At 37.7% G+C, this 24,154-nt stretch overlaps 2 protein-coding genes across 5 annotated transcripts in view; one reads left to right on the top strand and one right to left on the bottom strand.

Annotated features, from left to right (window-relative positions):
* Nucleotides 1-22,125, top strand: part of LOC139135936 (growth hormone secretagogue receptor type 1-like) — a 157,757-nt gene extending 135,632 nt beyond the window's left edge. For 2 of the 4 annotated variants that reach the window (XM_070703715.1, XM_070703718.1), the window contains exon 2: nucleotides 19,374-22,125. In XM_070703715.1, the coding sequence (XP_070559816.1) occupies nucleotides 19,423-20,505 (1,083 nt within the window). In that variant the 5' untranslated portion in view covers nucleotides 19,374-19,422 and the 3' untranslated portion in view covers nucleotides 20,506-22,125. Of the gene's footprint in view, nucleotides 1-8,585; nucleotides 8,668-14,517; nucleotides 14,655-19,373 lie in introns of those variants that run through there. The other 2 variants (XM_070703717.1, XM_070703716.1) reach the window with 2 other exon arrangements.
* LOC139135935 (ER degradation-enhancing alpha-mannosidase-like protein 1) overlaps nucleotides 1-24,154 on the bottom strand; it is a 492,448-nt gene that overhangs the window by 103,624 nt on the left and 364,670 nt on the right. The window lies entirely within an intron of this gene.

Genomic DNA, 24,154 nt, shown 5'->3' with positions numbered 1-24,154 from the left:
ACACCAATTTCCTCTTGGAGATCCTCTTATCATTTGAAAAATGAAGAGAAGAACATGCTTGCAGGGACAAAAAGGATTTCACTTGAACGTCTTTTGGCCAAAGCAAGGAAGTTTGTAGGTTCATCTTCCACAGATTTCGTTTATGTGTTCGAAGTTAACCAGAGACAGTCACCTGTCAGAATTACTAGGTTTGGTGCATCTTTGTCTTGTATCTTTCGGCCGAGCTGAAGGAACGACTTTACATAGAATAGAGCGCAGCAGAAGGCTAATCTTCAGGACTTACACGTACTTTTGACAGGAATTCAGTTGGCATTCAAAAATTCAATCAGGAAGGAAGGATTGAGGTTTAATAGGATATCTTTTCCATTGCATCGGTGTGTACGCCGGCGAGCATAGAAAGTGATCTACCACACATGTAATGGCTATCATGAAAAGTTAGTTGTAATGTCGATGATATAAAATAGTACCGTAACATATATTGAAAATAGCAAAAGGGTATCAATTTATGAATCAAATCCCTTGGCGACAGTCAAACAGATGACAATAATTTTCGGTGTCATAATGAATTAAGATATATATCAGTGGTTCAGGATGGTCCTACTTAAATTTGTAAATCACAATTGTCCCATGGACCTGGTAATATATTACCTTGAATGGAAATGATTATTGGACCAGTTTAATGTCATATCCTACACACTTTCGTGTTGTCTTTGGTACAGCGATTTTTCAAAACTGCGGTATATCATTATTTTTTCAGTTTTGAACATCAAGTTTTCCCCGGAGATTTCGAAGCGGCTCGGCCACTGGCCCCATAATACTGCCAAAACATCAATTGGAGATAGTGATCCTTGACACTGACCTCTCCAATGGTCGACTTGTATGTAACAATTTGCAGAATGAAATCTTTTTATACTGCTGCTAAATTAACGGATCAATTTTGTTGGGGATCGATTTTGTTGGTTCACAGCGAAATAGACTGACTTGTTCTGAAGTGTGTAATCGTTCAAACCAGTGGTTCGGATGGCAACGACTAAAGATGTGCATTGAAGCCCCAGTAGCTGCTAATTTTATGCATTATTTTCATGATTTTATTTTCAGACAAAAACTGTTTGTGTAAATATGCTGACTAGAGGACGTGTATTGAAGTATCACTGCTCGCTGATTTGGACCATCACTACACGTTTGAAAAGACTTAATAATAAACGGGTGCCGCACCCATAAAATGGCGCCCCCACGAGAAAATACAAAAAAGAGTATTTCCTGCACATACATATCGTGATCATACCAGAAACAAGCATGGTGCAATTTACGTGAATACACAACACAGTATGGCCAACATTTTGTTGTTTTAATCTTTATTTTATCTCTCATATGATTAGTTTTTGAAAATGGCGGGAAATCTAAAATGACGTTAAAACCTTTGAATTTACATGTCACTTTTGAGACTCATGGCAGAGTTATACACTTTTTAAGTCTCTAATGGGTCTTATTCAAAGAAAACTCTTGGAAAACTAAAGATATTTTGAGATCGGTTTTATTAAACATTCGCAGCTATTGGGGCTTTCATCGAAACTTGATGATATTCCCATCATGAAGTCGCCTTATTGGCAATTTATAACATTAAGAGACACATCATTTCCAAGGTTGTGTGAGATGTACATAGTTATATAACTAACGGGGTTTCAGATTTATCATTTCATATTACTGAGAAGTAGGTTTAAATTTTCACTGGATGGTTACCCTTTGATTGACATAGCAGAATCCAATATTCAAAACATCATCAGTTTCATAATAATGAAGGCTCTATCTTCCTGACAGACTCATTATTTTGTTCGTGAAACAGAACAGAATATATATATATATATATATATATATATATATATATATATATATATATATATATATATATATATATATATGTATAACATTTCATGAAAATAGCAAACATACAGTTTGAAAATAGCAAACATACAGTTTATGTGCAATTTGAAATTTCCTTCATTTGATTTTATTGATGAGTCGTAACATTTAAATGAGGGGCAGACAAAAATTATTGTTGTGGGACTCAAGAGACAGTTAAAATGTTCTCCGTCATAGAAAATTAGCAGAATTTATTTCCTACAGTGTGAAATGAAATTATCATTTCGCTACTCGTCTGAAATCACTTCTTTAATTAACTTGAAATAGATAGGGTCTGACATAAGTAACTGCAGCGACTATGGCACACTACGGCCTTTCATGTCGATGTGTTCATGATGTATATATTTCAGCTCGTAAAGACAGAGTTACTACTCTAGTGTACTAAACTGCTAATAACTATTGTCGCCGAGCAAATTCCATGTGTTACGCTACAATATGTACAGTCTGTGCTTTCTATAGTATTCCACTTTAATAATTATAAAAAAAATGTTATAAACATGTGAGCGTTGCGTCTAGCGATACTCGTTGGCAATTTTGTACTCCATAAGCATCAGCATGATGACATTACAGTTTGTAGTTTTTGGATTTAGATGTGATTTTGGCAATTTCCGCTGAATAATATTTATTGGCATCCTGTTTGTTGTAATTGGCAGTGTTTCATCGGAATCTATATCATGATGAATCACCTAAAGTTTGCAGCAATCCACTCTTTCACGGCATTGAAGACTGTAACTAAACCATGCAGCGATGCTGAACGACTTAAAGGCGGGTGAAACATGTGCACAACCGACCCGATAATTTTCATGATATAGAAAAACTGTTGTGTGTCATACGATCGCAATGATCAGTCATGGTTCATACGTGTATAGGTATCTATTCGTATTTATTTTATGAAACGACTGATCTGAAGCCGTAATACCTTAAGCTCCCAAGCTCACGGTAAACTCCTTTCAATTATGCAACAAATAGACATTACCTATACATCTACAAATGAGCATTCCAACATTAAGAATTCACTCAGGAAGCGTCTTAATGTTTTCCTGAGGTTGTATATTTTTAGTGCAGTTTTCTGAAAAAGTTGATTGTTTTGCATGTTTACGATTGCACTGGCACTGTACATATGCTGCTGCAATAAAAACTATATTGTCAAAACCAATGACATTAATTTTTTATCGATTTCGTTATCTGTGAATTTCATGATCAGTTGATCATGCTACACGATTTCTTGCGAACCAAATACAAGTCCGTGTCGGTCTCATCTTCTGTACATTGCGGTGTAAAGATCCACACGCCGACAAGTAAATTTGGTATTATAATGAGTTTGTAGAAGAATAATGAAAACATTAGTCATACAGTTCTAGCTGAACATACACAAACGTTTCCCGAACGAATTCTTACAAAAATCTTTACAGTTTTGTGAAAAATTGTATGTGAGCAACTCCTTGTCGTACCTCATTGTTATGATTATTTAACTCAAAATGTTTCGCTGTATTCTTCGTGAACAAAACCAAGAAACATGCGAGAAGCAAAATATCTTGACAATGCCTGTCATGGCTGACCCGCGACGCGTGCGGGCTGACTCACGTGACAGTTTATCAGGAGATACAATATCATCGGTTACAGTTACACAAACACCTGTCAAACAAAACCACCCAAACTCTAACAATAACATACAAAGAAATGGGCCAATCACAGGCTACATCGTGACAGAGCCGCGTACAGTCCCACCGCGTTAGAATATATGCAGCGGTTGTAGGATAACACACCTGTTGTATCTGTATCACTGATTGTTCTATAGACAAAGAAATACAAAGAATTCTCACTTGTTTTTTGAAAGATGTGATTTACTGATTCGGGTTGTATGATTTAATGGTATAAATCAATGTGTCAGCACCACAGTAAGACAAGAAGAACAAATGTTTTTCAGTAAATTCCCACAAGATTTGTGCCTTGTGAAGATCTGAACGGCCCAATATGCTGCGCTATGGTTGTTGTATCTACAGGTTATCATACATCGGTGATTTTCTTTTTGCGTCATTGGATAAGTAATTCTAGTTCTGTACGAGGTTGAGCTAATGTCCCTGCGAAAACCTGCCCATATCGCTACCTTCAAAAATAGTCGACGGTTATATACATCCCTCACAGTATACGCTATTGTGTTGGTTTTGGTTGAAATTGGCTTTAAAGAGTTCAGATTTTGGCTTTAAAGAGTTCAGATTGAAAAAAAATTAACAGAAAAGAAGGTGCGATTTTGCGATGAGCAAGATACCCACGCAAATATTCAATGGATACACCCCAGGAAACATTGCACTTGGATTTCAAAGACATGGTGTGACGTTCTAGAACGTGACGGTCATGACAAATTTGCCTGAAAAATACGAAAATATCATTCATGGTGGTAACCATGCTTTTATGCATTTTTCACTTTCCGGAAATCCTGAAATAATTAAAACTAAATAAAACGAATATCCTGGGATATTAGTTTGGTGATGATTACATCTTCAGTGACATGCTATGGTGGACACTTTGCAACACTATGAGATACTCCTCAAATGCAGCTATAAGTCGTGAAAAAAATTGGCACAAACAGAATTTGGGACAGTATGTATTTTGTGAAGCTTCATTTACTACAGTGGATATACGATGAAAGCAAGCTGATGATCATAAAACTGCTAACCTTAACGAGAATGATGAATGTTGTTGGGCAAATCTCAGAAATCTTGCCTTGAAATCTTTCGAAGAGTCTCCGAATTTATAGTTACTGTATTGCGTGTCACAATGGTCAAGTGATGAAAAGATGAAGTTCAACGCTTTGAATCTGCATGCTCGAGCTGCGCCTTTGTGGGTAGTGAGGGCTAAGTTTATCAATACTTTTCCGCAGTAAATCAGACAGATCAAGTTGAAGTCTTACTCAGAATTTTAAAGACAGGGATGTTGCAGCGCTGAATGCAGATGACATCAGTCTTGTGTACTGCATAAATTTTTCACAATTTGTCAATTTCACTATTAATTTCGATAGAATTATACTTCTTGTACGTGTATCGTACTCTTGTATTTCTTTTGAAGAAAATTTGTTCAAATTCTCTCCGTTCTCAGGTTTTCAGATGAAGAGTAGGTCATCTCTAAATTGCCAGTTTTTTATATTTTAATACAACCGTAAGATAATTTAAATATGCTGAGGACTTGCTGCAAATACGTCGAAAGTGTGTTAACTGGCACTTTCAAATATGCTGTAGCGGAAATTAATCTGAATCGTGAGATGAAAAAAATAAAGCCAGTTCAAAATATTTACATGTTGATTCCACATATCAACTTGCAAGTAAGTTTGTTGACGCCCAACTTGTGCTTGTTCGCCTGTTATTTTAATTGACATTTGTTTAGTAGATAAAGTTTATTAGATATGCTTAGTAGAAGTAACAAAGAACACAATGTCTTGAAAAAACCCATATCATCAGGCATTTCTACCAAGCTTCGATGTGTTTTGTGCTGATATTTTTCAAATACTAACTTATGTCACCATACAAGAAATCCCTGGTTTGTACGTTTTAATTAGTCTTTATGTCAATTTTCAGGTAAACCCTTTCAGTAATTCTTGAAATATTGATAAATTCCCTAACATCATCAATTATGCAAATTAAAGTCAGTGTCAAATCCGGATCAACGGAGACCAATGCTATGGCACTGAATCTTGCAGAATCTGTTTAAAAGGTTTCACTGCAACCCACTCACTTACGAAACCTCGCCAAAGAAGACATCCAGACAATCAATACAGAGCAAGCGATAATACTTTACCGTGGGAGTTGCCTCACGGTTATAAAGACAATCGGTTAGGCGAAATTACACATATATTTATTCTATCTGCCATTTTTAGAGGTATAGCGCACATATATTGTGTCGACACAGTTTGGTACATTAGTTATCAAAAGTTTTGAAATACCAAATAATTAATGAGCGGGTATATCCTTTGTAAAGATTGGGTTTGAGTTTGTACGCTCCTCGAAACTGAAGATTTTGCTCAAACTTTCGTAACGGACCATTTAGAATTGAAATCAAGAATAAAAAATAAGGGGGGTCACCTAACAAATTTTGGTTCAAGAAAAACAAAGTCTCTACATTTACCGTCATTTGAAATTCATAAAGGCCGCAATCTCTTTGTAAACTCTACGGAGAAAAATCAAATTTTCGATTGTTCAAGACAGCGAAAAATTTATTTACTCCACAAATTGCAAATACGGGCGAAGAGTTGTAAAAAATTGAGAGTCCGAAAACCTGTCCGCGAGGGGCACGTTTGAACTTAAATGTGTTGTAAGTAATATAGACAACCTGATTTATTGATACAAACAAGTCATCGTTGATGACACAGTCCCCACTTGTTAATGGGTACTTTGATTACAGGTCCTCAGAGAGGATAGAGTCCTCTTCATTAGGTCTGTGATAAAAATACTGTGATAAAAATACTTTTGAATAAATTCGCTTGATACATGTCTGAGTTCAGGACATGAAAAAATCAAACCAAAATGGCCGCACAGCAGCTATATTGAATTGTATCACAAAACAAATTAACGTGCAAATGTATGACCAATCGTATTACAAAACAAATTAACGTGCATATGTATGACATTGGTCAATCTCCTTTTACCAACTTTGAATAAAATCGCTTGATACATGTCTGAGTTATGGTTCTGGACATGAAAAAACGCAATAAAATGGCCACACGGCGGCCATATTGGATCGTATTACAAAACAAATCAATGTGCATGTGTATGACATAGGTCAATGTCCTTGTACCAAGTTTGAATAAAATCGGTTGAGATATGCCTGAGTTATGGCTCTGTACATGAAAAAATCGTAACAAAATGGCCGCACAGCGGCCATATTGGATCGTATCACAAAACAAATTAATGTGCATAGCTATGACATTGGTCAATGTCCTTGTACCAACTTTGAATAAAATCTGTTGAAACATGCCTGAGTAATGGCTCTGTACATGAAAAAATCATAATAAAATGGCCGCCTGGCGGCCATATTGGATTGTATCGCAAAACAAATTGACGTGCATATGTATGACATAGGTCAATGTCCTTGTACCAACTTTGAATAAAATCGATTGAGATACGCCTGAGTTATGGCTCTGTACATGAAAAAATCGTAACAAAATGGCCGCACGGCGGCCATATTGGATTGTATCACCAAAAAAATTGAAGTGCATATCTATGACATTGGTCAATGTCCTTGTATCAACTTTGAATAAAATCAGTTGAAACATGCCTGAGTTGTTGCTCTGTACATGAAAAAATCGTAATAAAATGGCCGCCTGGCAGCCATATTGGATCGTATCACGAAACAAATCGACATGCATCTGTATGACATATGAAGTAATCCTTGTACCAAGTTTGAATGAAATCGCTCCAGGCATCTCTGAGATATCTGCGTGAACGGACGGACGCACGGACGGACGCACACACGGACGCACGCACGCACGCACGGACATGACCAACCTATAAGTCCCCCCGGACGGTGTCCGTGGGGACTAAAAATGACAAGCAAATGCGACAGTGAAGACGAAAGTCAAAGACTTAGAGTAAAACATCTAGTCGCACTGCCATCATGCAGCAAATCCCTATTATTTTAATTATAGAAGGGATTTAAATTTTGATAATTAATTGACAAATAAAAACGCACAATATAGCTTTTGAATCAACATTATGTGCTCAAAATTTGACACACTGGGAAGCTAAGCTGTAAGTTAATATACAGGATATCTACCACAGCGTATTAATTTTAGCTCTCCATCAATTATAATATCTACCAAGTATAGATAGAAAAGCAAAGATTTTGAACGCACACATGTTGCATACTGAATGAAGAATTAAACTCAACTAACTTTTGATCTCATAATACATCTTGAACAAACACGAAAGAAGGAAAAAGATTGCTCAATCAAATGCACGACACTGACGACAAATTTTTATTCAAGCGCATATCGGTGCAGTGGAACAAAACAGGGCGACGTCTATAGAGTTCACTTCAAAATTTTACTAAAGCATTGTAAGTTGTATCCATGTTAACAGATCTACATCCGCTTTCCAATAATAAAGACCACGCCCTAATCTTTGTGCGGAAGGAAACGCCTACATCTTGTGAACACCTCGTGAAACCAGAATCGCTTTGTTTGAGGGGTATCCCCTGTGGACTTGGCCCACTCCTTCGCTGAACATATGTTTGACGCAGATTACAGCCCCTTCGGTAACCATAGGTGGGAACGGTAGATGTCGATTGGTGAAACACGTGTTATGTGATGATGACGCTTTCTAAGATCTGGCGTCAGTCTTGTCCTCGTCACTTTGCCCCCGTTTCCCTCCTGACAAGGTCAAATGCTAATCAACCAGCGTTTAGCATTCAATGCAAACCCCAATGCGATTCATTCACTCACAAAAATGGTGATGTGTTAAAGATGTACGATTAGTAACTATTAAATTAGTCGATGACAGGCCCTAAAAATAGACACTCGTTGACACATTTGTTGTACGTTCTCACTTGGGGTCCCAATATAGTTTCATTAACATATTTGTCACCTTCGAGTGCCATAACTGGTCGATTAACCCCGTGACCTAACCACGTTTGCAGGGACACATCTGTGCCGTCTTTAGTGTTAGTCCCCTGCTGAATTTTTAAGTCAACACGCATTTCGTTTTGTCACTCGCAATGTTGGCCATGAAGGGGAAGCACCACATCGACACCGTCCAGGTAAGATTCAATGCACTAAGCATCTGAGCTAAAAATTTTGTTCACCGTGAGGAACTCGACCCTGAGGTCCTGCAAATTAAATGTTTCATCCATCACGGTTTTATCAGTAGCATTTCTGAAAGCGTATGAACATGTTTTCAGATCTCGTTTCAATATACGAGTCCAAATCCGAACAGTGCACAGCCTGAATGGCAGCATGGCACCGACGCCCGGCCGGCATGGATTCACCACCTTCAGATTTCCAGCTCGTGACATTTTGGTCTTGGTCTTCTCATAGGCGGTGACAACGTCTCTTATTGGAAGATCGTTTCTTCGTGAACAGTTTGGTTCAAAGCAAGGGTAAATATTTTACAACTTTGAGTTTTGTAGGCTGCCAGTTTCTCAGGTCACAATGGAGCGAAAATATTGTACTCAGTGGCGTATTTCACGGAGAGGTTGTACATGACAACTCTGTCGATTTCATTCTCATCCCACTGATCTTGCTTGCGTCATTAAATACGGACTTAGTCTATACACCAGCTGTACGTATTTCTATCAATTTTCACGCGATTTCGTATCTTCTTAAAGATAAGTCTTGACACTGTCACTGACGGTTAAAAGCAAGCTACAGAAAACAGAGAAGAAATATCACACTGCTTCTATAATTAGAATGCGGCGGCAGTATTTCTGTACATGAGATTATCGATCTGTCCCCCACTTCATTAGGCCCAACGATCGTTTTTAGTTTGAATCAAAAAATTGTGTCATTTAAAAAACATTTGTTGTTAAGATAAGTACTGTTGAAGATTTATTTTATTTTAAATCTTGGTTGTAATTATTGTCCGTGTAGCACTGCTGATGGGATTTTGTTACTTTGGGAAGGTCAACTGAGTCTCTTCATTAGTTAGCCAAGAATCTAGAGCAAATCACCATGAACATATCCTTTTCCATCTTCAATTCCTCTGGCGAAGCCGATTTGGGACGCCCGAAGATTAGTAGACACCTTGGTTGCGAATTCAAAGGCGTTTTCTCAGGGGACTCTAAGTAAAAGTGGTGTGAGCTGGACCCCCTAGATTACGAACAATTCAAAAAAAAGAAATTCTTTGTGTCCACTATTATTATCTTCAGTCTTGCCGAAGTATTATCTTTGCTTGAAGCTGACAAAACTTGAACTCCCATTTCTTCATACGGAGAATCCCTATTACCAAACAAAACGTTAGAAATCAAACGGAAGGTGCTTTTTCCTTGATGTATCATCTAGTTTTCGATAGTAACTGTCTTTTAAGCCATAATTGAATCATCCAGGAAGAATAGCTGTGATACACCATATCACTTCGTCAAACATACTCGATAAGGTAAGGAATTTTGATTGCAAGATGCGAAGAAAAGTTTTGTCGTGTCATGTTTGTTCTGAACTATTACTTACGAGTTCAACCTCTCCTAGAAATTTGAATACGATGAAGAGTTAAATTACTAAGTGTAAACACTGCGCGAGAAAAGTTCTTAATGATACCGAATGTATTTATAGAAGAGAAAGTATTCAAATGTTATTGGCCGACTATTTTCAAATTGAGTAAAAGTATAAATAACTTTGAGTCGCATGTACCTACTTGGAGAAATATGAAACGTAAAATGCCATATATTATCAATAAATATGTACATTTCGAATAAAAAAACTCCGTAAACAAAACTAAAGTTCACGAGACGATACAAACTTTTAACATGAATCGCCGCATGAAGTTCAACCAACATCTTTTCTTCCTTTGTTCTCCTCCACTGCCACGTTGGATATTGTGAGATAAAGACAATCATTTTCATTTCTGTCCGTGGGGTATACAAAGCCACAGCAAGATTTCATGACAATTTTTACTAGACTGTAAATATTGCGATTAATGCATTTCCCCTTCGGTCTCAACATCCTTTTTTGCTAGCTGCTGTGCACAAGATCTTTAGACAGAAAAATGCGATGCCGACAAGAAAATCAGAAGGATTTTACGGAAAATTTACTGCGAAAGGTGTTGAGCTTAAATCTTATATACCAAGAGCTTGCTCATTTATCAAGTCAGTCGTGGGTGATCAGGAAAATACTTCTTTCAAATGAAATTAATTTGAAGCGAAAGCTTCTCTGTCAGTGCGGTTTGTGCGATATTGTCAATGCATGAATATTCACTGAACCGTATTAATGACGTGATCAAGCCCAGTTAGCTGACTAATTCAGGCATGAATTACACGTAAGAATGGGTATTCAGTCATTCTGCTTAATATCCTTATGTCAATTGTTACAGGTGATACAGTCATATATTTATTAATTAAGAAAGCAATAACCCGGTTCAAGCTGATTACTCGATTTTTAAGTTGCTAGCCAATTAAACCCACCGATATGCGAAGGTGTCATGATGAATTATGGAATTACTGTGGGAGAGTATTTGAAAAGAAAATATTCACTTTGTAGAACCCCTCGTTGTAAGTACACGACTCCGAGTCTAAAAGGAGTAATTGCGTTGGTGAAAACAGGCAATGGAACGAATAATATTACTTCAAAACGACCAAGTATCGTATTGAAAGGATTTATCAGAGTCTCAACAAAATCACGAGGGCAAGAAACCTTTCAACTGAACATGACAACTTCGGAAGGCTAACTCTTCACAGCTAGCGCTTGTGCTTCCCTTTGCTGCGTTTAAAGTTTGTAAGATACCTTGTAGAGTGCAATTGATCTTTGAGGCACATAATACAGGAATACATACTTCCGTTTGTCAGCACTACTAAAATATGTGACATCCATTTCTTGAAAGTTAAGCGATAATAGCAAATCATACTAGAGGCAAGAAAAAGCTGAAATTTCAGCATTAGGATGTTTTAGAGAATATTTTACAACAATATGATTCAACAACTTTGTCTATATATTTGCCTAACTTTCGAATGTTAAATTACATTTCCCTGGGCCAGCGTTGATGGCGTACATCGTATTGGTCAAGAGCAAACTGAATAGTTGCTCTGTGATCGCCTTTCTTGTTGTTCTTGTAAAGTAATTGTCAAGCAGGTAAATCAACCATTTATTTATTGATTTAATTGGTTTTATTCATTTGGTTTTTAACTTCCAGTTGCTATATATAAACATGGCAATAGAAGCCATAGTGGCAGATTTCCGAGTCTCTATTTTATTGTGACGAAAAAATTTTGTTCGAAACGATTTCACTGCACTTAATCAAAGGTTTGTTTGACACTCGCTTATTGTTCCACAGTATAGTCGCACTAATGCTGGTTTTGATGGTCACAACACTGTCCTGAAGGCGATCGCATTGATCTCGATGCTGTTGAAATCATGTTGAATCTATCTGTTCATGTTTTCCACTTTCTATCAATCCGTTACATATCGCCATATTTTGATTTTATATAATCGAGGTTTTTCAGTTTCCTCTACACCTGTCGCGGTCGTTGAAATTTGGCACTGAAGTTGATTATGAATACGTTAAAAAACTTGAAAAACACCTGAAAACATCTGAACCCATTTACCGGGCAATGTCACTACATATAGCAAACCGTCGCACCTTATTCCCAGCGTAACAAATATCTTGTCTGTCCGGCGTGATTTTAACTCGTCCATCGAAATTGCTGCTGTTACTCAGAGAATATAGCAGGTGAAGAATTCGCTTTGTGTGTTTCATATCGTCGGGCATTGATCTCCTTCTACAGTAAGCTGATGGCACCGCTAGCTGAGCTTTGCATGGAAATTGCCCATCTGCTCCACTCAGGCGAAAACAAAACCAAGTGTAGAACATAGCATGTGAATTCAGGTAATACTGAAGATCGTGGATATTGTTGAAGCCACGAGTCTGCTTAGTTGCACTTACAAATATCAGTACATACAAGTGATGTCGGGCGTACAAAGTAATATTTAAGTACTCGTAAGAATATTAACGCTATTAATGGAAGAACAAAATTGCCTTTACGTGGGTTTCCTGTCCTGCTCTCCTTGTATATCTTCGTCATGTTCTGACAATACATGTAAGTCACATGACCCCATATAGATTTTACTGGCATTCAGAACCTACTCTTTTAAGCTGTAATCATCGTAAATGAATATACAGTAACATGCCACGGCTACATTGGAAGAATGTGGGCAGACTTATGCCTTACGAAAGCATTCCGGTATTCCTGGAAGTTGAGTTCTTTCGCTATTCATATTCGATCGTAAAATTAAGCATAACCTCATTCCCTCCCGCCGTAGGCGGGGGTATACACGAGATATGATACAATGCGCGACATATAGCACGAGCAATTAGGCGAGTGCTGTATGGAGTGCACTGAACACGAATTGAGTGTATAGCCGCCTGTGGAGAGGTAATTGCTATTGCGTTATTATCAGCATTTGTGTTTATAGCTTTAAGAGTTGTTTCCTCCGTAGTTCTAGTACAGTAAAGGAGAAAGCAGAATCAAATATTGTGCGATCGTCGTCGAACGGAAATCCTGCGCCCGGGACCACGTATCGCGCATCTTTGATTGGATGGATGCACAGCGCTCGTAGCAGACGACAGAAAGTGACACTGCTGACCTGGCGAGGCGCATACCAATTGCTCTAATAAGGCACTTCTAATGCAATATTCTAAGCCTTTACGTTTCTCTTATAATGATTGCCATGTATTTAATCGTTCGTTCAGTTCAAAAGTCGATTTTTCCTAATATCCCAACGCTCTATGTCTCTGCATTAAGTTTCTACACTAGTTGAGGGGCCTGTTTTAGTAGCACTGGTCAAACAGTATTTTACCAAGGCTGGCATGTGCTCTCGTCCAATAGAACGACGAATTTGCGTCACGTGGTTGACACGCTGATATAGTACGATTATAAGGCTGTCTTAGTCTTGACTTTTAGTAGATTCTATACACAGCGCAACATGACTTATCTCAAGGAATGAGTGGGTGTGCGCAGCTTTCGTCTCCTGGATAAACTCATCGTCAAGTAAAAATGCAAGACATGATTCGATGGAGTCTGGAGTACGAATTCAATATTGTTATATTTTCCCAGCGAATATCTAGTGAGAGAAACAATTACGACATCATACTTGTCGGAGATGAATTCTTAACCTGTAAGAAACCGTGTATATGGTTAAGGAAATATGGTCCACACTCTTCATTAAAATTGCTACAAGAGATATTCGAATTTCCAGCGCAGATGTTACAAAATTATCGGATGATAATAAAATGGAAAATTTCTTTGACGTGGTAAAGAATCTAATCCAAGGTCACTGTATATGAAAAATAAGGTATTTTGCCTTTACTTGTTCGCTCGAAATTTCTAACTCGTTTTAACATTACTAGCAAAAATTGTCCCTTAAAACCACTACCTTGCCTGCCTGTTCCAGACCCTTGTCTTTTTATCTTCAGAATACATGGCACCGCCGAATATAATCATCTTATAATCGGAATTGGTATAATCGTCAACGATAGCAATTTGCTGACGTCATAGTTCTGTCATTATTTACCCGACGGTTTACAAACGGCAAATTATGGACTTTATATAAAATGTGTGTCGGTACATTTGTGTACACGCTGAGGAAATGGTAAGGCTATTATAGATTCACCTAAAGCATCTCTTCCTAATTATATCTATAATTGCATTATCTTTTGCCGCAAAGCACCATAAAATCAGGTGGGACGTTAATTCATATCTCTTGGGCAAACTCTATTTTAAAAGACATGACGTATTGAAATAATTCGTTAAAATTAGAGCGGAAAAACGTGACCAAGTGCTGATACTGTTTATTGTCACAGTGATTGATGTTATGACCTGTACATACGGTTGGTATTTAGATGAGATGTCCCTGGCGTTTCATAAGTGGGAACCTCATAAAATATGCATCCCGCCCAACAGGTATTCATATTCAAATTGGAATCGCGAATGGATAAAGAGGCACAGGGCACTTGCTTTGATACTCATCATGTCGTACAATGTATGTTGTGTTTCACATTGACAGCCTCGTGTTTGCTTAAAGGTCTACTATATATGTACAGGTAAGATCTGTTTTAAGATCCGTTTCATCACATCAGCGAGCTACCATGCACATTAAATTTTCCTTCAGCAGAACAAAAGAAAATACCACTCTACGACAATGGGCATTTGGCTGTCCGTGGCACGTTCTTTAGTCATAAGTACGTATGTGTATATTATAATTTAGTTGCCTCATGAAATAACGAGAAAGAGAAGAAGATTGTGTGGAAAAGCATTTGTATGGACACTGTCATTCTGTATCACTCTCTCAGTTTACTTTTCGATGTACGTTTTCAATCCATGCCAGATGTTACCTTATTATCCACACTTACCCATTACCGACGAGAATGAAAGCGAGCAGTTGAAGCGAACTACCTTGCTTCCTCTCTGAAAGCAAATGCGTGTCTTGTTCAAGTTGAAATGAACCATTAGCGTATTCTAGTAGCCTACTATTGCGTAATATTAAAAACAAATTCATCGGACATCATTATTTTCAACTCATAACACACACAGACAAATACTTATATACACAATGAGCAGTGCATATCGGGTCCAACAATATTTACACTATTGTGCGATATTAGTATTTTTGTTCGCATGTCGTCCAAGCTGACGACGATCGATAATCGTATTTATGACTTTCGCATGCACTACCAAACTGAAATCCATCAATTCTAACCACGTAATCGTTTCGGATACCCTATGCCTTGCCTAGCAGAGTTTTTCTGTACTTTCTGTTCTGTGCACCTACATGCCGTACCGAACAATTCACCAAACGATAATAAATGGCAATTAGTAAAGCCTTCGTATCATTATATTATGTCTGCCAAAGTTGTATGTACACTCATAACGACGTACATGCTTTACGCTTCCTAACATATCTTTCATGTTTTATGTTACAAATTAATCGCTCATAGTTTCTGCGCCTTATTGCCATTGGTAGGTAAAGTCAGTCTGAAAGAAATCGTCAAGTTTTATGGTCTTCATTGGAGGTCACTGTGAAGTTCAAGAAAAATTGTATTTTTGAATCGATAGCAAAATCTTGGTTATTATTCAAAAGTGATGAATAATTTTTTGATAGATTAAATGTGTATTTCAAGAAATACTGTTGAGTCGAATGAATCGGGAATCTTGGTCACTGTTGCTGAAAGTAAATTTCTGATGCTTAAAATATAAATCGTAGACAGACCACACATCCGTTTAGCCTGCAAGGGTGCTGTAAATTTTACCCTGCCTTCTGATTTGTAGTTGCCTTTTAGTTAATACAGCATTTTCAGTCTAATGCATCGAAAAAACTCCACTTTAAGTGTTCAATTGATATCACCTCATTTGCGCGTCACAAAACGCTATTCAGAAATCAAATCGCACCGTACGGTGAGGACAAAACAATGCCCATGCTTGTTGTTGTGAAAATGTGTCATTCCATTTTCGTAAGGACACCGGATGACATGCACAATTTAATCCTCTGTCTACCAGACTGTATAGACAATCCATAGAAATAAAATACCACTTAGACGAAAGAGGATTAAATTGTTACTCGATAAGAACACGTCAAAACTCATAAGAAAGGTGAGAGTGTAATAAGTAGAACTTAGGATCACATGGAAAAGATTTGCTTCAGCCTTCTTTGTACCATGTCTAGTTAATATATTCCTCCTTTCAGTTCGCTAAAATCCTGCCATATGGTATTGTTTGAATGCACTGTATAATGGCAGACATTTAAGTTAGTTAGGCATTGTAAAATGTAATAAACACACTACACTATTTAACGCTCAATAAAGCACGACCAATATATCATTTCCATATAATGCAGGCTGCATTCGAAAAAAACTGATAACAGACATCAAACACTGGCGCAGATTCAATAATGATTTCGCTCAGTGGCGTCGGGTTATCTTTGAAAAAGAAAGCGTGTGTTTGTGTGTTTTGGTAACAAAAGTACGACTGATATTGAATATTCGCCATAGACCGCTCCTGACACACGGCTTGGTCTAACTGTCATGCCACGGTGGCCAAAGCATTCGGAATTATGACTTCTGACGCCACTATGCACAAGGTGTTCACAGTATGACGAGTCTGCAATGTAAGTTTTAAACTGACCGCTGAGATTGTCGACATTATATTAATACAGTAGGTACATCGACGACACAGGAGTCGTTGATTTATTAATCTATATTAATATGATGCAGGCATATATTGTGGGAGCATTAAAAAGTCATTTGATAGATTCATCTACAAGAATGTCTACATTTGAAATATTGCTACTTTTTAATGGAGTCAATGTGACTCGGAATTCGCAAATGATTCGTTTCAGATGTTCGTTAAGGTTAACAGAATAAGCGTATAAAATTTAGCGAAAACATATCATTTTGCTATTTCTACATGATCCTATTTAACTTGTAAAGCTTATGTTTTTCTGCTTTTAAATTTGAGTCCTGTGACTACAACCTTTAGTGTAGCATGATATGACGACACAATCGACAAGGCGGTAAACCCATCACAACAAACGCACTATTTCGCCGACAGCTAATGATCCGAAAGGGTTATTTTTTCCTGTCGATGTTTTAGGCAAATAAATTATCCACTTGATTCCAGGCTTTGAGTACTCAAAAATAATTTTACATAGAGAAAACAACCACTTGTTGAGCATAACAGGTAGTGAAATAAATATGATTTGACTCTGGTAATTTCTTACGCATCTGTTTCGGCCAGTAACATTTTCATATTGTTGCGTTTTAAAAATGGACGATAAAAATCAGAGTCATTTTCATTTCAATAGTGTAAGGTATCGTAATCTTACAAGACTGGCCATAACATTTGTGTGTGTGTGTGTGTGTGTGTGTGTGTGTGTGTGAGAGAGAGAGAGAGAGAGAGAGAGAGAGAGAGAGAGAGAGAGAGAGAGAGAGAGAGAGAGGAGAGAGAGAGAGAGAGAGAGAGAGAGAGAGAGAGTCAGAGAGAGAGAGAGAGAGAGAGAGAGAGAGAGACAGACAGACAGACAGACAGACAGACAGACAGACAGACGGTATCATACGACTGGGACGAATATACACACAGCGTGTCGTTTTAGTTCTTCAATCACCTTGACAGTAATCAGCACACGATGGTTTTGTAAAGTCAAAGTCATGGATAAGGATGGAGAGTAAAATGACCCTATTTTTGCGTACAGCGCAGCCAGCGGTAGACTGTGAAGCAAACTATTCACACTGGACTGTAACCTGTAATTGATGCGATAAACGCAGCAAGTCATGGCTTTAAAGTAACGAAGAGAGGGGAATGACAACCTTTCTGAATGTGTCACTGGAGAAATTAAATTTCAGTGAATTGTCAGTCGAGAATCTTTTTACTTCAAAACTGCATATTGCGATTTACAGTTTTGTTCAATACGGTATTGTGTTCAAATCTTTTTACACCGGGTCACCCCAAACCAATGTGAAATAACTTAGTTGGCTATACTCTATGTTCCGATTCGTCGGAAGAAGGAAAAGTACAAAGCTGGGCTGAACGCGAACTCACTTTACCTTTGTGACACATATTCTGTTCACAATCGATCGATGTCAGTGAAGGGATATTGGCGTGAACAAAGCCAGACGCGAAATGCCTTTGTTATTTATCCTGAGGCAGCTGCAAAAATTTTAGTATGATAATTTTGTGGCGCGGTTTCCACGTTTTGGAAAAAAAAAATGTTGTGCATTTAGTTGTTAACATCACATTCATTGGTCAACGAAAGTCCACTTTACCAGGCCCCGGCTATGCAAAGTTTAATGCCGAAGCTCATCTCTGACTGACATCTAAAATTTAGAATCTTCATAACAAATATAGTGGAGGGGTCAACCAGCCACCGCATAAATTTCCCTCGACTCCGAAAAAAAACCGGTTTTGAGCAAAAGAAACTAACGGCCATCTTGAACATTAATGGAGCATGGCTCTTAATCTCTGAGGCGGCATTTTATCTGAATTTGCATAAACGCCGTAAACGCCAGTCGATTCAATTAAAATTCAATTAAAATTTCTAAACATAATTTCAAATGTTAATAAGAAACCTAATCGTTTTTTAGCGCATTTATTAGTTTGTACTGACTTAAGTTTTATTTCTATATGGCACAACGTTTCGGGTTTTTACCTGACATCTTCAGCTTTCCAGAGGCACTGACAACATTAACAGGTTGTCAGTGAGCGTGTTGTGTCTGCAAGGGCAGATGTTTCAAAGGCGCCGCCTTTCAGGTCGTCTGACATTACCCTATTTTTGTTTTCATGAGGCGCAATCTATAGTTGTGAAATTAAAGTCAATGAAAGTGAAAAATGTCCTGGTATTATTAAGTGTGACGTAAGTACATGTGTGCATTCATGTATTATAGTGTAATAATGGCGCGACGATGGTAAAATCATGATGGAATTGAGTTATTTGTTTTCCACACGGACTATTATGTATTACACAACAAAATGGTAGCAACAGCTTTATTTTTATGCGCACAAGGAAAATTGATTTTCTGCCACTTACCAACACCATTCATTGCAATGCCGATGTGTCTTGCCGGGTGAGATTCGCGGTGCATTTTGAAAGGATAATCCATTCTTTATGGTTTGCTATGTTCAATCCTCAAATCTGCCACATAAATATTGTTAGCACGGTTTTCATCTGTGTTAATTCTCACAGCTACATATATCGTAATTAGTATCGGTCCGACATTCAAAATAAGCGTCCTATTGATATTAATGTCGACATGATTACTTTTTTTACACAGATCATCTGAAGATGATGTATCGACGCGGTGACGTAGCTAATTTGTAAGAATGACGTATACTGCTTTCTACAAATCCCCACAACTAACCGATTTGGAAGTAGACAACATGGCATCGTTACAGGTACCGGACGGCAACTCTACGGCCTGGTTGTTTGGTAACCAGTCGCTCTTACTCCAGTATGAATACGAGAAGCTTACATTGGCGCAAGAAGAATCGCGAGGTCCGCTTGCCTTCCTATGGATTTCGATTCTCTTGATTGGAGTTACCAGTAACGTTGGATTTCTGTACGTCAGGTCGAGAGTTGTTTACATGCAAACCGTAACCAATTGTTACCTGATGAATCTTGGCTTAGCCGATATAACATTTCTGACCATCACTGTACCCCTGGAAACCTGTGATCTTTTCTTTGGCATTGCCCTTCGCTACCATACCCTGTACTGTGTCCTGTCTACGGGGGTGACGCATCTGTCCAACTACACCTCCATGCTAACCCTGGCCATGATTACAGTCGAGCGATATTTTGCGATATGCAGACCTTTTCAAGCGGAGCGTATCAGCACCAAAAGTAGGGCAATGAAAGTCATCGTTATCGCTTGGATTGTGTCGCTTGTGTTCGCTTTCGTCTTCACAATATCGTGTTTTGCGAACGGAGCAAGTCACATGACGGCCATCGCGCTGATTCTGCAGACAATACCGTTCTTCGCCTCCATGACGACAATCACCGCCCTCAACGTAATAATTGTAAGACAACTGACAGGTCGAGGACAGGCAATATCTGCTCAAGAATCTGAAGCGAGATCTGAGAGGCTTCAGGTGGTGAAGTTGCTGATTGTCACCGAATTGGTGTTTTTTGCATGCGTGTTTCCATATTATCTGGTAGACTTTATCTTCGGAACACAAGAACTGTCAAAGGCGTGTTTGCAAAGTAGTCCAACGGGGTCCTGCATGTCACTGAAGCAACTGTATTGTTTGATGGTCTCGATGAAGACTCTAATGTACGTTAACTCGGCAATAAACCCCATTATATACAACGTGATGAGCTCACGTTACCGACAGGCCTTTCTAGACGCCTTCAAGTGTTCAAGGCGGGGATCTGCCGACTCGGCCATGTATGCGTCTTCGCGATTCTGACTAGCAAAACGCCGGTGGAGGGAAAATTCAGCGACATCCATGCAAATGGTGACTACATTGTCGGAGGAATAAGTTCAAACTCCATCCCAGATCCATGTAGAAATTCCTGCCTATGAACTCTTGAATTTTTCTGTGACATCAACGGCCCTCAATTCAGATCAAACTCATTTGAGATTTCTTAAGAACCGAGTGTCAGGTCTCCTGCGAAATAAGCATGAGCGAAAACGATACGCATACGACAATTTTCCTCGTAAACCTACTAACTATTTGAAGCTATATCGTTATCGTTGGCGGGAAATTTTTTCTGCATGGGATGAATTCCTCTGGCTTCTGTTGAGTTTTTCTCCCATCGGCGTACATGTCTATATATTTATTGCATATTTGTACACAAGTATTATGTGCATAAATTACGAGTTCACCTACTCCATACGTTACATATCAAATCACGATCTTTTCAAATCTATTCTAAATAAAGCTTCATATTTTGTAAGTAATGTAGTTTGAAAATATGAGATATGAAAAAGGGGGTTTGATGTATCGAAAAATCAATGTATGAATATATATATATCCACATATAGGCAGTCTCACATGTAAATATACATACATACGCGTGTGCACGTGTATGTAAGCAAGAGCGAAATACGTGTCTAAAAGCTTTGGAATTATATAACATTGTCGATGTTATTCATGAGCTTGATAGTAAATGTAATTTTCGCCTGCATAAGTATGAGGACATTTCTTTTGATGATGTACAACTTAATTTGAAAGGAATATCACTTATATCCATAATTTATTCCACAATATTCATTTTGTTATTTCTCTGACTGGTTGTCGATAGAAGCAGCTTATTTCTATCAAACCGTAAGAGAATAAATCATGTTGTTACAAATCGAGATACTGAGAAAATAGCCATCATCAGTACGATTATAATGATCTGCAGTGCTCTGTAAAAGTCGGTATTTCCGCGGCAAGAAGCATATTCAGCAGTACATCAGGACACCTGATGCTACATTCATGTGCGAAATATTTCAGATGATGACAGGTCATCCGCTGTATATGTACGTGTATATAATATATATATATATATATATATATATATATATATATATATATATATATATATATATATATATATATATATATATATATATAAGTGAACGGGCACGTATTTTATTCAACACAAGATTGTGGATCGACCTGTGGCTGCCAAATCACCAAGAATAAAATATGTTGAAATGTATTGTCGCTCTTCAGTTTCGGCGATATAAATAAAGCAGTTTTAATTTAATTTGGGCAATAAAAAAAAAGTTGCTTACAGATATCGAAATATTTAAAATACCAATTCTATCGGCATCGATTGTCAACGACAGCATAGAGATATATGAAAGGACTGCTCGGAAATGAATGGATTGGCACGACAATCACCCAATGATAGAAATAGCGAAAATTGACACTGTTGTTAAAGGGTTTGATTCTTCAAATCTACCAGATCCCATCCAGTCAGCTACTATCATGGTGTTAATCGTGAAAAGGCATCACACGATAAAGTAAAAGATGTGATGTTTCCATCGTCACTGCAACCGGCATGCTGTCACATCAAAAATTGTTGTAACGGTGTTACCTGTCTGTCTGTCTGCCTGCCTGCCTGCCTGTCTGTCTGTCTGTCTGACAGGCTGTCCTTTTGTTCCGTTGAAATAAGGATACAAGCTATAATGTGCTCTAATACATGTACCATACAACGTACTATGTAGATGTATACACTATACCATATATGATTTATTTCTGTCTGGTGACCACGCAGCATTCGTTCAAAACTTCAACATATGTTTCTGGAATTTATTCTTTACAACAGAATAACATGTGCGCTCAGAAGACTCTTTTTGAAAACAATCATTTCGCAAGATTTCGTCGTGAAATCTTATCTTCGTAACAGACTAGCAATGATCGTGGTTGTTTCCCGTAACCTGCAAATAATCTGGCAGTGCCAAACAAGACAATCAAGTTTCGGCAATTTAGAATGATCGCATCTGGGACTGCCGTGCAACCCGAAATGGATAAATCATAAAGACGTGTTGCTTATTACGTTGAACTGAACACAAATGCTTTTCTTGAATGCGTCCTGTAAATTCACAGCACCCAGCAGGTTTTGTTGTCACCATCTATCACTTGTTCCAATTATTTGTATCGTTTCTCTAGTTTCTTGTACTTTAACTACAAAATCGTGTTACACACAAAATGACTATGATTTCGAATTTAAGAATCACTTTAATGAAACAGTATTGTACATTTAGTTCAGTATTCCGAAGTGTTGTTATTTTCACAGCAAATTTTTGAGGCGAAAAAACAATATGTTCAACGGGAGAATGGTTGTTTCAAACTTACGTAAGCAGGTCGTTAAATATGTTTTCTCCGTTTTTTCATTGTTTTTCAGAGTTCCTTTGCAAAATTCCTTTCGTACTTAATTTTGTTTTATGTACCTTATAGATTTTAACATGTGGCTTTTTATGTATTTTGTTTTCGTATAAAGAACATGTAGCACGTATGAGGTTTTTAGTATTTATGTATTGCTGATAGAATCACGTACTTGATAGTGTAAACATGATAGTGTTTATCAAATTCTTTAGCCGACATGGGTTGGTGAGTCTCACTTATACAGCGTGTACATGAGGAACGAGTTACATAATATTTCTCTTTCAGACCACTGATATATTCGGTATCAGCACCAAGTAAGGAATCTTTTGCAACTATGTGTACACAGCATGGTATAAGTTTTACAGTATTAGCTGGCTATAGTATGCAATCTCTCTCTCTCTCACGTACAGTATGTGGGACTGATTTGAAGTTTGGAGAAAACGGCGTGAAATGGACCAAATTTAGGTTTGGCATCAAGCTGTTGAGCGGGTATTTTTTTCTCTCTCTATCTGTCGTCTAAACACTTATGGACAGATTCTTCGTTAATGGTCAAGTACGGCCTCTCAACTTTCGCAAATAGAAGACAATCCACTATGTCAGTACAAACGACAATCATTTTCTTATTCACTTTCTGGAGAAGAAGAAATCTATTACTATGGGAATTCTAATTTAGAGTATAATGTTTTGTTTTTACAAGGCTCTCCATTCTGCGTGATGATGTTAGAGCGTGTGAAGTCTTGAGAGGTTATCCTTGATTTGACTATTTGTCACAAATTATTTTTTGTATGCACATAAATTCTCACGATAATTATGACTTAGTATTTTCTGTGGCTAATTTTGATCAACTACAGTTCGTAGCTTGATCAAAAATCAAACAATGTGAGCACAAAGGTCGAATTTATGGATGATAATCGTTTTGTTTTGTATCAAGTCAGCATTAAATTTGTCAATAAAAGACTTTATTGAAGGGAGCTTAGTTATTTTCTTACCTAATTAATTTAATTCAATAATCTGTAAAAAAATCGTAAATAGATATCTTATTTACATTCCTGATATGTGTTAGCGTCATGTGGTGATTGCTAGCAGTCTGAGGGAAAGTCGACTCTCGTTAGATAGACGGTAAGGATTGTTAAACGAGACAACTGCCGTGCTTTTTGCAGGTGTTCATTTCCTCAGTGAAGAAGACGATTTATTGGTTTTAATACGGGAAGCCCTTGAGCGATCAATTATTGCCTAC

The sequence above is a fragment of the Ptychodera flava genome, chromosome 6 (assembly GCF_041260155.1).
Source record: "Ptychodera flava strain L36383 chromosome 6, AS_Pfla_20210202, whole genome shotgun sequence".
Lineage (NCBI taxonomy): Eukaryota > Metazoa > Hemichordata > Enteropneusta > Ptychoderidae > Ptychodera > Ptychodera flava.
Note: the sequence above shows the minus strand (reverse complement) of the source record. Positions and strands in the feature narration are given on the sequence as shown.